We start from the raw sequence: 14,830 nt of genomic DNA on the forward strand, positions 1-14,830 counted from the left end.
AAAAAGCAGTTATTGCAAAAGGAAAATGTAAAGCAACACCAGAATAAAACAAGTAAGAGTTAAAATAACAGTTTGTGGTCCCAGCGAACGTTTGAATCCACGACTGGAGAACTGTTTTAATTTAGAAATCCAGCCCCTTAACCAACGCGACAGTAAAGCATTTTTGAACGAAATTCAGTGAGGTTTCCTTTCTCAAAGACATATTATGATTGTTATGTTTGTATTTTTATCTTTGGAAGTATAAATATCACTGTATGATTAAGATATACCCTAATATAATAATTTATACATCGCTTGAATCGAGAAAATTCAAGATATTTTCTAGCAACCTCCACCGAAGTATACGGTATCAAATTAACTTAAAGCTATCACGAGGTGAGATCATCATTTACTCGGCAGCAAGAAAAATAAGGGATAAAATGACAATATGATCGTTGGTCCGTCTGTCCGTCCGTATGCAACCACAATGTTGCTCGATAATTGGTCGAAGTGACAAACACGGCACGAAGAAAAGCAAGACAAACCTGGTGTAGTTTTAGTTGACTGACTGACCTTGATTACAACATAGTTATTGCCCGCGGATCTGTTAAGGATATTTACTATGTATGTACTTTTGATGGCTACTTTGTGGATCCTCGTGCCATTAATAAGTGGTGAGATGGACCAGGGGGAGGGTGCGTTTTAATTAAGGATTTAAGTCGCAACTAAAATTATATTTAATCTGTTTATGCGACACGTATGGTTATACATTGAATATTTTTATTTTCTCAACTTCGTGTTCATTTGCATTTGCGTTCATTTTTATTCAGGTCTGGAATATTTGTGTAAAAATATGTTTTGCCTTGAACTTCGCAACTTTGAATGTTCACATATTACATACAATTTATGTACTTTAGGTGACATATTGTTGACAAATCCTTCATGTACAGTTTTTCATGGAATGACTTAATACATAAGTAACAGCAGGACTCATGAGCGGCAACTTGCAGCACCGTTGTTGGTTAGCTATATAATCACTATTCGAGAAAATGCAGTTCGCATAGAATAAGTTCATTGGATAGGTCGTGAAAATATTTATTTTGTACTGCCTCTTTGAAGCAGATAGACTTGTGTAAAAGATAACGAAAAATATATCAAATACGAATTCATGGTTCTATTCTAAACTATTAGTGACGGAATATTTCTGATATCTTGCAAGGTCGGTAAGTAGAGATATCTCTACGCTGGATATTCGGTTTGGTTGTCTGTCCATTTTTAGCGCTCCTTATCTCCTTATCACAAGGCAGTAAATATTCTCTTCATTGTTAAAGTGTTTAATTTACTGGTCTTGTAATTCATTCTGCTGCTTGATTTACTTCTATCTTAATGAAATATCCCGTTTTATACAGCTCATTTTGGAGTTTTATTGTTCGCAGCACGGTAACTTTACTGTATGATTGTGTTTGATATCTAATTTAGTAGTTAACTATTTATTTACTTTTCTGAGATTCCTAATCTGAAATATAATTATTGTTATTTCTTTAGATTACTTTTTTAAACTATTACTTTATTTATATATATAGTCACTTGGTTGGTTTCATTTGATTCCTGACATACTTGTGCCCCGTCGTGTTTTAGCTATGCACATCAGCTAAGGTTGCGGTTACACCGTCTTTAAACGTCAAAGCGTCGAAGATTGAGGATGTAGCGACGGTTTCCAGTTCCACAGGCGAATAGCATCTGGGGAATGTCAGTAGTGTAGATGAGGGTGGGGCATGTATCGCGTGGTGTTATGCTGATTGGATGAATCTGTATCTAGAAAGTGGCCGTAGGTAATCCTGTAAATCACCCCGAGGTTTTTTATCGAGGGTCTCAAACAGGGCTGGATACCTTCAGGCTACTGCTGATGGTAGTAGTCTTAATCTCCCGTGGCAAGCCGTGCGATTCTATACTAGATTGCGCCCCGTTTAACATAACCACTGGATTGAATTTGAAGATGAAGTATTTATATATATATAGCGATAGTTAGGCAAACTGTATACGATGACTTGTATATGTCAGGGCGGGTCTAGGATTTTACGTGAGAGGGGGCGTAAGTTAAGGGTGTAACCTTTTGACTTGAGCTTCTTCCTCAGAACCGAAATTTATTTGTTTTAAAATGTTGGAAGGGGAGGGGGTGGAGTATTTCTCCGAAATGGTGCATTTAAATCGTATTTATTATTCCTTTTTGTTCTATATTGAAACAAAAAGTTAACTTGGACGATTTTAGTGGCCGGGTGCATCCCCCCTGGATCCGCTAGTGTATGTTGTTCTGTGATCCCTGGTATAGTGAATGTTGTTCTGTGATCTCTGGAATGTTGTTCTGTGATCCCTGGTATAGTGTATGTTGTTCTGTGATTCCTGGTATAGTGTATGTTGTTCTGTGATCTCTGGTATAGTGAATGTTGTTCTGTGATCTCTGGTATAGTGTATGTTGTTCTGTGATCTCTGGTATAGTGTATGTTGTTCTGTGATCTCTGGTATAGTGTATGTTGTTCTGTGATCTCTGGTATAGTGTATGTTGTTCTGTGATCTCTGGTATAGTGTATGTTGTTCTGTGATCCCTGGTATAGTGTATGTTGTTCTGTGATCCCTGGTATAGTGTATGTTGTTCTGTGATCCCTGGTATAGTGTATGTTGTTCTGTGATCTCTGGTATAGTGAATGTTGTTCTGTGATCCCTGGTATAGTGTATGTTGTTCTGTGATCTCTGGTATAGTGTATGTTGTTCTGTGATCCCTGGTATAGTGTATGTTGTTCTGTGATCCCTGGTATAGTGTATGTTGTTCTGTGATCCCTGGTATAGTGTATGTTGTTCTGTGATCCCTGGTATAGTGTATGTTGTTCTGTGATCCCTGGTATAGTGTATGTTGTTCTGTGATCCCTGGTATAGTGTATGTTGTTCTGTGATCCCTGGTATAGTGTATGTTGTTCTGTGATCCCTGGTATAGTGTATGTTGTTCTGTGATCTCTGGTATAGTGAATGTTGTTCTGTGATCTCTGGTATAGTGTATGTTGTTCTGTGATCCCTGGTATAGTGTATGTTGTTCTGTGATCCCTGGTATAGTGTATGTTGTTCTGTGATCCCTGGTATAGTGTATGTTGTTCTGTGATCCCTGGTATAGTGTATGTTGTTCTGTGATCCCTGGTATAGTGTATGTTGTTCTGTGATCCCTGGTATAGTGTATGTTGTTCTGTGAGTCCTGGTATAGTGTATGTTGTTCTGTGATCTCTGGTATAGTGAATGTTGTTCTGTGATCCCTGGTATAGTGTATGTTGTTCTGTGATCCCTGGTATAGTGTATGTTGTTCTGTGATTCCTGGTATAGTGTATGTTGTTCTGTGATCCCTGGTATAGTGTATGTTGTTCTGTGATCCCTGGTATAGTGTATGTTGTTCTGTGATCCCTGGTATAGTGTATGTTGTTCTGTGATCCCTGGTATAGTGTATGTTGTTCTGTGATTCCTGGTATAGTGTATGTTGTTCTGTGATTCCTGGTATAGTGTATGTTGTTCTGTGAATCCTGGTATAGTGTATGTTGTTCTGTGATCCCTGGTATAGTGTATGTTGTTCTGTGATCCCTGGTATAGTGTATGTTGTTCTGTGATCCCTGGTATAGTGTATGTTGTTCTGTGATCCCTGGTATAGTGTTTGTTGTTCTGTGATCCCTGGTATAGTGTATGTTGTTCTGTGATTCCTGGTATAGTGTATGTTGTTCTGTGATCCCTGGTATAGTGTATGTTGTTCTGTGATCCCTGGTATAGTGTATGTTGTTCTGTGATCCCTGGTATAGTGTATGTTGTTCTGTGATCCCTGGTATAGTGTATGTTGTTCTGTGATCCCTGGTATAGTGTATGTTGTTCTGTGATCCCTGGTATAGTGTATGTTGTTCTGTGATCTCTGGTATAGTGTATGTTGTTCTGTGATCCCTGGTATAGTGTATGTTGTTCTGTGATCCCTGGTATAGTGTATGTTGTTCTGTGATCCCTGGTATAGTGTATGTTGTTCTGTGATCCCTGGTATAGTGTATGTTGTTCTGTGATCCCTGGTATAGTGTATGTTGTTCTGTGATCCCTGGTATAGTGTATGTTGTTCTGTGATCCCTGGTATAGTGTATGTTGTTCTGTGATCCCTGGTATAGTGTATGTTGTTCTGTGATCCCTGGTATAGTGTATGTTGTTCTGTGATCCCTGGTATAGTGTATGTTGTTCTGTGATCCCTGGTATAGTGTATGTTGTTCTGTGATCCCTGGTATAGTGTATGTTGTTCTGTGATCCCTGGTATAGTGTATGTTGTTCTGCGATCCCTGGTATAGTGTATGTTGTTCTGCGATCCCTGGTATAGTGTATGTTGTTCTGCGATCCCTGGTATAGTGTATGTTGTTCTGTGATCCCTGGTATAGTGTATGTTGTTCTGTGATCCCTGGTATAGTGTATGTTGTTCTGTGATTCCTGGTATAGTGTATGTTGTTCTGTGATCCCTGGTATAGTGTATGTTGTTCTGTGATCCCTGGTATAGTGTATGTTGTTCTGTGATCCCTGGTATAGTGTATGTTGTTCTGTGATCCCTGGTATAGTGTATGTTGTTCTGTGATCCCTGGTATAGTGTATGTTGTTCTGTGATCCCTGGTATAGTGTATGTTGTTCTGTGATCCCTGGTATAGTGTATGTTGTTCTGTGATTCCTGGTATAGTGTATGTTGTTCTGTGATCCCTGGTATAGTGTATGTTGTTCTGTGATCCCTGGTATAGTGTATGTTGTTCTGTGATCCCTGGTATAGTGAATGTTGTTCTGTGATCCCTGGTATAGTGTATGTTGTTCTGTGATCCCTGGTATAGTGTATGTTGTTCTGTGATTCCTGGTATAGTGTATGTTGTTCTGTGATTCCTGGTATAGTGTATGTTGTTCTGTGATCCCTGGTATAGTGTATGTTGTTCTGTGATCCCTGGTATAGTGTATGTTGTTCTGTGATCCCTGGTATAGTGTATGTTGTTCTGTGATCCCTGGTATAGTGTATGTTGTTCTGTGATCCCTGGTATAGTGTATGTTGTTCTGTGATCCCTGGTATAGTGTATGTTGTTCTGTGATCCTGGTATAGTGTATGTTGTTCATTGATCCCTGGTATAGTGTATGTTGTTCTGTGATCCCTGGTATAGTGTATGTTGTTCTGCGATCCCTGGTATAGTGTATGTTGTTCTGTGATCCCTGGTATAGTGTATGTTGTTCTGCGATCCCTGGTATAGTGTATGTTGTTCTGTGATCCCTGGTATAGTGTATGTTGTTCTGTGATTCCTGGTATAGTGTATGTTGTTCTGTGATTCCTGGTATAGTGTAGGTTGTTCTGTGATCCCTGGTATAGTGTAGGTTGTTCTGTGATCCCTGGTATAGTGAATGTTGTTCTGTGATCCCTGGTATAGTGAATGTTGTTCTGTGATCTCTGGTATAGTGTATGTTGTTCTGTGATCCCTGGTATAGTGTATGTTGTTCTGTGATCCCTGGTATAGTGTATGTTGTTCTGTGATTCCTGGTATAGTGTATGTTGTTCTGTGATCCCTGGTATAGTGTATGTTGTTCTGTGATCCCTGGTATAGTGTATGTTGTTCTGTGATCCCTGGTATAGTGTATGTTGTTCTGTGATCCCTGGTATAGTGTATGTTGTTCTGTGATCCCTGGTATAGTGTATGTTGTTCTGTGATCCCTGGTATAGTGTATGTTGTTCTGTGATTCCTGGTATAGTGTATGTTGTTCTGTGATCCCTGGTATAGTGTATGTTGTTCTGTGATCCCTGGTATAGTGTATGTTGTTCTGTGATCCCTGGTATAGTGAATGTTGTTCTGTGATCCCTGGTATAGTGTATGTTGTTCTGTGATCCCTGGTATAGTGTATGTTGTTCTGTGATTCCTGGTATAGTGTATGTTGTTCTGTGATTCCTGGTATAGTGTATGTTGTTCTGTGATCCCTGGTATAGTGTATGTTGTTCTGTGATCCCTGGTATAGTGTATGTTGTTCTGTGATCCCTGGTATAGTGTATGTTGTTCTGTGATCCCTGGTATAGTGTATGTTGTTCTGTGATCCCTGGTATAGTGTATGTTGTTCTGTGATCCCTGGTATAGTGTATGTTGTTCTGTGATCCTGGTATAGTGTATGTTGTTCATTGATCCCTGGTATAGTGTATGTTGTTCTGTGATCCCTGGTATAGTGTATGTTGTTCTGTGATCCCTGGTATAGTGTATGTTGTTCTGCGATCCCTGGTATAGTGTATGTTGTTCTGCGATCCCTGGTATAGTGTATGTTGTTCTGTGATCCCTGGTATAGTGTATGTTGTTCTGTGATTCCTGGTATAGTGTATGTTGTTCTGTGATTCCTGGTATAGTGTAGGTTGTTCTGTGATCCCTGGTATAGTGTAGGTTGTTCTGTGATCCCTGGTATAGTGAATGTTGTTCTGTGATCCCTGGTATAGTGAATGTTGTTCTGTGATCTCTGGTATAGTGTATGTTGTTCTGTGATCCCTGGTATAGTGTATGTTGTTCTGTGATCCCTGGTATAGTGTATGTTGTTCTGTGATTCCTGGTATAGTGTATGTTGTTCTGTGATCCCTGGTATAGTGTATGTTGTTCTGTGATCCCTGGTATAGTGGGTGAAAGAAATCTCCTTATTCCTTGGACAATCAGGGAATACAACGTTAGCAGAACGCATATTAATTCATTTTTTCACATTGACCACAGCAGGAAGAAGATTTATCGCTCTGCTTACTGCTTAATTAAATTTACAATATTTACAAGAATTCATATAGGAACTTCCTGCCACTATTTAGTCTTTAGACGTTAATAAATTAATGATCGTATTTTGTCAATTGGGTTCATCAAATTGCTTATTAATATAACAATTACTCCAAGCCTCAAATTAGCATTTCATTAAAAAGTGACAATAAGACACCGAAAACGGCGACACTTTGCTGGTAATCTCGAAAATCAATTTGTATATAACAGGATTAAACTCGTTAGAATACAAGTGTCATCATGGCAAAACTTTAATTTAATGTAGATGGATCGAACCATGATATACTGAAGCTGTGCATTGCACTTTTTGCTCCAATAAAGAGTTGTACAGAAAAGATTCAAAAGAAGAATTGAAAATTCATTTTAAAACATTGAGTTGTTTTGCGTTCGATTTTTTCGCCCTGATCGATTAAACGTTTTGACCCATTAGGCTACCATTTATACGTGAGACGCGTGGTTGCTGAGTACGTCATATATAACGTTGTACAAACATACTGTGTGTATGAGCATGTGAAGACATTGACGTTATCGTCTTTGATTGACATTCGAAAGCGAGGCGGAAGTTACATTACAAATCATGATTTCGTAGCGATATAACGTTACTAAATATCATATGTTTATTTCAGATGTTGTAACGACCATTGTCATTTCAACAATAGTACACACACACCCATTACATATTTAATGGTGATATTTGAGAGGGCTTACTTGTATTTATGATATCGATGAATTGTATTCCATTTATCCCGTAGTACGATCAAATGGTTTGTTAAAATCGCAATGAATTATGGACTTTAGTTCAGGCTTGAAATGTTTCAGACTTTTCATTTTGAATTTCCACCGACGACTTCACTCACAATACAAAAGCATACGTTAGATCGCTTTAATATTTAATATATTAGGTACTGAAGATTTAATTAAGTATATACCATCGTGGTAGAATTCATAATACATCCTGATCGTACCACGGTACTTTATAATATTCATGACTGTAAGTAGACGTAAGCAAGATTATAAAGCAATATCAATCAGATGTCGTCATGTTTTCATTTTAAACAATGACATAAACCTTCATGTCACGCTCTTTGAGAAATTTTCCAAATGACATTGCTCAAATGTATTTAAAAAAGTTACAAAAACTTAAACTCAAAAGCACATCTGCGATCTTATGATTACCCGTGTGATAAAATAGCTTGATTAAAATCACATTTGAAGTAGTACCATTTTATATGCCTCATAACAGATTCATCCCAAAATGTTTTCATTTAAATGTAAGATTAAAAGCTTATTCTGACAGATTAATTGAATGGTACGACTTCCATTAATGTTATTTAAAGAGTCTTTGCCGCTTTATGCATATAGCTTCGCAATATAATACGGCTCAATCACTTTCAAAAGTGAGAGAATATTATTTTCATTCATATTCAAAAGAAGAAAGATATTTGCTTATTTCTTTTTCAGCCAATTCATTCAAGTATCTTAATGAAATATAAATAGAATTGCCATTTTCGATATCAATTTTTATGCGATTTAAATGCCCGTCATGATAGGCTAATAGCTTGATTATATTTGTCATCAATTCCATATCTTTATATATACGTCTGTATATACAAAAAGTTGTTATAAAAGCAGCTATCCATTCTTTAATTGTATTCATATTCACATTAAACTAATGGGCCACCGGATAAGCGACCGTTTGACTTGCTCCAAAAGACCATCCACATTTGAACTCTCTAAATATTAGTATTGTATAAACAAGGAATGCTCTGAAACTATTACCAGGTCAGAGTTTGAATTAATTCATTGTTGATCGTCACATTTAGCCGTGTGCATATGAAGCTTCAAAGAATATTTTCTAACCGTAGTTAACTATATATCATATAACATCGAAACCCTTGCTAAATGTTTAACAAATATAATAGCAGTATCAACCCTGACATTTTAAATAAGAAAACACTTAAAGTTCATGAACTTCAAACAAATAAGGTTCATGTCAAGTAAACATTAGTTTGTGACACTGATTATCAATATAAAAAGTTAAAACACTATAACCAGTGGCGGCTCCAGGATTCGACGTTAGAGTAGGCGTAACTAAGGGGCGTTCCCTTATGACTCTCGCCTCTCCATCAGAAACGTAATTTATTTGATTTAAAATGTTTGCAGGCGGGTCTTCCCCCAAGATTTGCAGATCCCTGCAGATGGACGTTATTGAAATATGAGAGTGCAGTGCAGTTGTCTAAGAGTACAATGATAAAACCCTCGTTAGCTTTTTAGTTACACAGGAATAAATCTTCATGGTTAATCCTATCGATTTTATGAGCCATTGGTGATTGGAATCAAGTCTTATGTCATTAGCTCTTGTTTTTAAGATTAATATACGTTAAGCAATGTTAATCGCATAAGCACTGTTGACCTCTTTAAGTGATCCAAATGTTTTTAATAATGCAAGGTATTTTTTCTAATTTCACTAAGTCATTTTGGCGTCCTACGATATACCTTACGAAGGTCGTAAATAGGGTAGCTGGTTTAATGTGACGATCATACACGGTAGGTGGTTCAATGTGACGATCGTACATGGTAGGTGGTTCAATGTGACGATCGTACACGGTAGGTGGTTCAATGTGACGATCGTACATGGTAGGTGGTTCAATGTAAAGATCGTACATGGTAGGTGGTTCAATGTGACGATCGTATATGGTAGGTGGTTCAATGTGAAGATCGTACATAGTAGGTGGTTCAATGTGACGATCGTACATAGTAGGTGGCTCAATGTGACGATCGTACATAGTAGGTGGTTCAATGTGACGATCGTACATGGTAGGTGGTTCAATGTGACGATCGTACGTAGTAGGTGGTTCAATGTGACCATCATACACGGTAGGTGGTTCAATGTGACGATCATACACGGTAGGTGGTTCAATGTGACGATCATACACGGTAGGTGGTTCAATGTGACGATCATACATAGTATGTGGTTCAATGTGACGATCGTACATGGTAGGTGGTTCAATGTGACGATCGTACATGGTCGCTGGTTCAATGTGACGATCATACACGGTAGGTGGTTCAATGTAAAGATCGTACATGGTAGGTGGTTCAATGTGACGATCGTACATGGTAGGTGGTTTAATGTGACGATCGTACATAGTAGGTGGTTCAATGTGACCATCATACACGGTAGGTGGTTCAATGTGACGATCATACACGGTAGGTGGTTCAATGTGACGATCATGCACGGTAGGTGGTTCAATGTGACGATCATACACGGTAGGTGGTTCAATGTGACGATTGTACATGGTAGCTGGTTCAATGTGACGATCGTACATGGTAGGTGGTTTAATGTGACGATCGTACATAGTAGGTGGTTCAATGTGACGATCATACACGGTAGGTGGTTCAATGTGACGATCGTACATGGTAGCTGGTTCAATGTGACGATCATACATGGTAGGTGGTTCAATGTAAAGATCGTAAATGGTAGGTGGTTCAATGTGACGATCGTACATGGTAGGTGGTTTAATGTGACGATCGTACATAGTAGGTGGTTCAATGTGACCATCATACACGGTAGGTGGTTCAATGTGAAGATCATACACGGTAGGTGGTTCAATGTGACGATCGTACATGGTAGGTGGTTCAATGTGACGATCATACACGGTAGGTGGTTCAATGTGACGATCATACAAGGTAGGTGGTTCAATGTGACGATCGTACATAGTAGGTGGTTCAATGTGACGATCGTACATGGTAGGTGGTTCAATGTGACGATCATACACGGTAGGTGGTTCAATGTGACGATCGTACATGGTAGGTGGTTCAATGTGAAGATCGTACATGGTAGGTGGTTCAATGTGACGATCGTACATAGTAGGTGGTTCAATGTGACGATCGTCCATGGAAAGTGGTTCAATGTGACGATCATACATAGTAGGTGGTTCAATGTGACCATCATACACGGTAGGTGGTTCAATGTGACGATCATACACGGTACGTGGTTCAATGTGACGATCATACATAGTAGGTGGTTCAATGTGACGATCATACACGGTAGGTGGTTCAATGTAAAGATCGTACATGGTAGGTGGTTCAATGTGACGATCGTACATGGTAGGTGGTTTAATGTGACGATCGTACATAGTAGGTGGTTCAATGTGACCATCATACACGGTAGGTGGTTCAATGTGACGATCATACACGGTAGGTGGTTCAATGTGACGATCATGCACGGTAGGTGGTTCAATGTGACGATCATACACGGTAGGTGGTTCAATGTGAAGATCGTACATGGTAGCTGGTTCAATGTGACAACCGTACATAGTAGGTGGTTCAATGTGACGATCGTACATGGTAGGTGGTTTAATGTGACGATCATACACGGTAGGTGGTTCAATGTGACGATCATACATAGAAGGTGGTTCAATGTGACGATCGTACATGGTAGGTGGTTCAATGTGACGATCGTACATGGTAGGTGGTTCAATGTGACGATCGTACATAGTAGGTGGTTCAATGTGACGATCGTACATAGTAGGTGGTTCAATGTGACGACCGTACATAGTAGGTGGTTCAATGTGATGACCGTACATAGTAGGTGGTTCAATGTGACGATCGTACATAGTATGTGGTTCAATGTGACGATCGTACATAGTAGGTGGTTCAATGTGACGACCGTACATAGTAAGTGGTTAATGTGACGATCATACATAGTATGTGGTCCAATGTGACGATCGTACATGGTAGGTGGTTCAATGTGACGATCGTACATAGTAGGTGGTTCAATATCAATTTACTAAAAAAATAAAATATGAAGGAACGTTGACTTTTTCAACGTAACATTTTAACGTTTTTTTGAGCAAGCAACAAAAGTTAACATTTGCTTTGTGAAATAAATTGCGATCTTACACAAAGCAAACTTTGTTTTCTTAATGCCTCAAAAAGTTTTAAAATAACATGCAATTGTAGTTGTTTTTTTCTGAAAAGCGTTCCAAATTTTACGCGGACGTCATTGTCATTTTTAATGTCACTGGTAATCTCTATAAACCACCGGTAAGCATATATTCAATAAAGAATATGCAGTATTTGCTATTCATAGTACCATTCCAAAGAGGTGATAGACTCGGATTTCTTTAAAACCAAAAATATAAAGTACATTTCGATTAAATGAATATCATCGCGAACGAAAAGTCAAAATGTTTAACACCATTGAGATAAAAAGTCTGTGAAGAATATGAAAAATATGCAATTACGAATAATGTTACTCATATAGTGAGTTACCGAAGAAATGATAGATTCGGAAATTGTTAAAATTGAATAAATAAATAAAATTATGAATCAATTTTAGATTAAATGAATATCATTCGAGATTAGAAAACGCATTCCACAATGGCTGTCGTATTGTTCTGTATATCTCATTGAATATTTCTATTAGGTTTGAAGCGAGGAAATTCGAAATTTGAACTCGCCGTCCCTATCGTTTACAAAATAACCCCTGTTGCATGTTTTACTACGTTGATTGAATATTCAACAAAAGTCTATTTCAAGTTCATTTATACCCACTGAACATTGACAAATAGCAGACGTAAATCAGTCTATTTATTAAGTTACAAAACTACTTGACTCAGAGACAAAAGTAGCGGATTTTTGGTTGTTTATTTGAATAAAAAAGACATTGCACAAAGTAATATATATATATATTGAAATGCCATACATTTTACAAGAGCATGAATACGAATGAAACAATACAATTGTTTTATTCATTCATTTTGAAATGAATGGCTGGTTGCAATATCACAATATTACATATTGTTTGAATACCAAATTGATCATGTGAGTGATTAATACAGAAAGTACATTTCGTCGTAGTTAATATAACATTATGATACTTTCTATGTTTATTCTAACCTGACGTATGCCATAAATATTAGGAATTGTTTGTTTTAAGCGATCAATAAATTTTAATGTCTCATTTGAAACATAAATTTTATATATACATATGCAATGAATAAAAGCGACTGTTATATTTATGAAAATATGATTTAAGCAGTAAAATATTTTATAAATATCCGAGTATAAATCTAAGATTTCGGTGTTTGAAGAATAAAATGTATGAACTGAAATATCCGCCGATGAGGAAAGTTAGAGATAATGTCGTGGTAACAGTGAAATAAACCGGACAATGACTGTTGCTTTGTGGAACTGTTGTCTTTAAAGGTATAATCCATAATAACTTTTACCGATTAACATTATTTAACAGCGGTTACTGGTCGATGGCGTCTTTGAACGATTTCAGGAGTTTTACCACTTTTCGAATTGCCTCGAGGTTTCTTCTGGCTTGTGGTGCTATAACTACTCAATTGTGACCTTGAACGAAGTCGGGCAGCATTAGGCTGGTAGCTCGAGGGCCGCATGTACTCTCGTCCGTCTACCGTCCGTCCGTACATCTGTGAGCGTGCACGCTCACTTAACATCCGGTTTTCACAGACAAAAGTTCCATCATCCAACTTCGTCGGCACTATACCGTAACGCTCATATAAGTCTTGACGCGTTTTCTCTGTGTTAGTCATTTGTTTCACAGTGTGCTGCAACATTACCCAGTTCAATTTCGTGGACTGCGTATGGTGCTCCATTGCATTCTCATTTACCTGACGCTTCAACATTTTCCATCCTCGCTTAGCAAACACCTTTGTGACACTTTCTGGTTCCCCATGTGACGACATATCCGGTTCATCCTCACCTGTATCTCCATAAGCAATCCGGGCCTCCTCCTCCTCCCGCTCCTCCTGTCCCCTATTTATAGCACTAAACATCATCCTTGAAGCTAGACCTGTTGCTCTAGCCATATTGTTTAGTTTTGTTTTAACACTGTATATCCTTTCGTGTTTCCATATTCGCTGTTACCATACATATCCACCATGACCTGTTGGAAAGTTCCGCTAGATATAAAGTTCGGTTTTGGCTTCTTTGTAAAGTGCTCCGGATTACCGTTGTCTATGTTCTTAACACAGTTTTCAAAAGCCGACCAGGCTTGTTGCGGTGTATACATTTGAGACCTTTGGGTGTCATTATCGTCCTCTGAATCCAACCCCGTGTTGTCAACATCATCCTTTCCCGTTGCGATACTGTTCAGAGATACCCTGGAGCCCTTATTTCGCGACCCTTTCCGCAGCTGCCTTGGGCTAGTAGAACTACTTTGCTGACGAACCCTGGCAGACGGAGATTTGTTAGTTGCCATGACTATCTCAATTTCAAGCGCATCGTCAGTATCTGGCGTACTGGAGGATTCTGGAGAAATATCGATAATCGTTTCAGTTAAAGCCTTTGATATATCCAAATTAAGTTTCGGCACGTTTTGTTTACGACACTTTTCGTTTCTGATCTCAGCGTTATTTACCACGCCGTTAATAGGAGATGGGCCGCGCTTAATTCTGTCATCAATCGTCTCCGCTGCTTCATTCCCATCTGAATTCTGATATGCGGACGCTTTTAAGCGTGCCAATATACTCTGCATTTTTATATCTCAACCGAACTGTAACAAGCGATGAATAAATCCATTAAACCTATCTGAATAGACGAATACGCCGTGGACATCTTAATTTACACTAGAGCAGCTAATGAGACTTGTAACCCATTAATGAATTTATTCATTCCCTTCCGTATAACAATTGATAGTTATTCTATACACCATACAGACGGTATACAAATTCCAGCCCCAGGTCCAATGTGATCAATATGAAACAAATTTCAGTCAGAAGGTATCATTCATTGTTACCACAGTCGATGAAGACTTAATGACGTAGAAGTTGAAATTATGTTTTGAATTCCTTTAAGCAGCAAAAAGGTTACATCACACTCACTGGAACAGTGATACGGCTAACTAAGCTGTATTCCTGTTATGTGCGCTGGCCTAACACTAACGTTTAAGCTAATTGTTTGTTTAAGAACAGCAAATATTATTATTTGCGATTACCTCTTAAACCATATGTATGGATATAAAGTTTAAGAAAACAGAAAAATTATCACCGGCACTTGAAAATACT

At 38.3% G+C, this 14,830-nt stretch overlaps 1 protein-coding gene and 1 pseudogene across 1 annotated transcript; both read right to left on the bottom strand.

Moving 5' to 3' along the window:
- Positions 1-1,653: 1,653 nt before the first annotated feature.
- Positions 1,654-11,470, bottom strand: LOC128215027 (uncharacterized). Its single transcript, XM_052921760.1, has 2 exons — positions 9,296-11,470; positions 1,654-1,794 (listed from the first exon to the last, which is right to left on the bottom strand). Exons 1-2 carry the CDS (start codon positions 11,468-11,470, stop codon positions 1,654-1,656), a joined length of 2,316 nt encoding a protein of 771 aa, XP_052777720.1.
- Positions 11,471-12,428: 958 nt separating this feature from the next.
- LOC128214512 (uncharacterized) lies at positions 12,429-14,830 on the bottom strand (annotated as a pseudogene).

The sequence above is a fragment of the Mya arenaria genome, chromosome 13 (assembly GCF_026914265.1).
Source record: "Mya arenaria isolate MELC-2E11 chromosome 13, ASM2691426v1".
Classification (NCBI taxonomy): Eukaryota; Metazoa; Mollusca; class Bivalvia; order Myida; family Myidae; genus Mya; species Mya arenaria.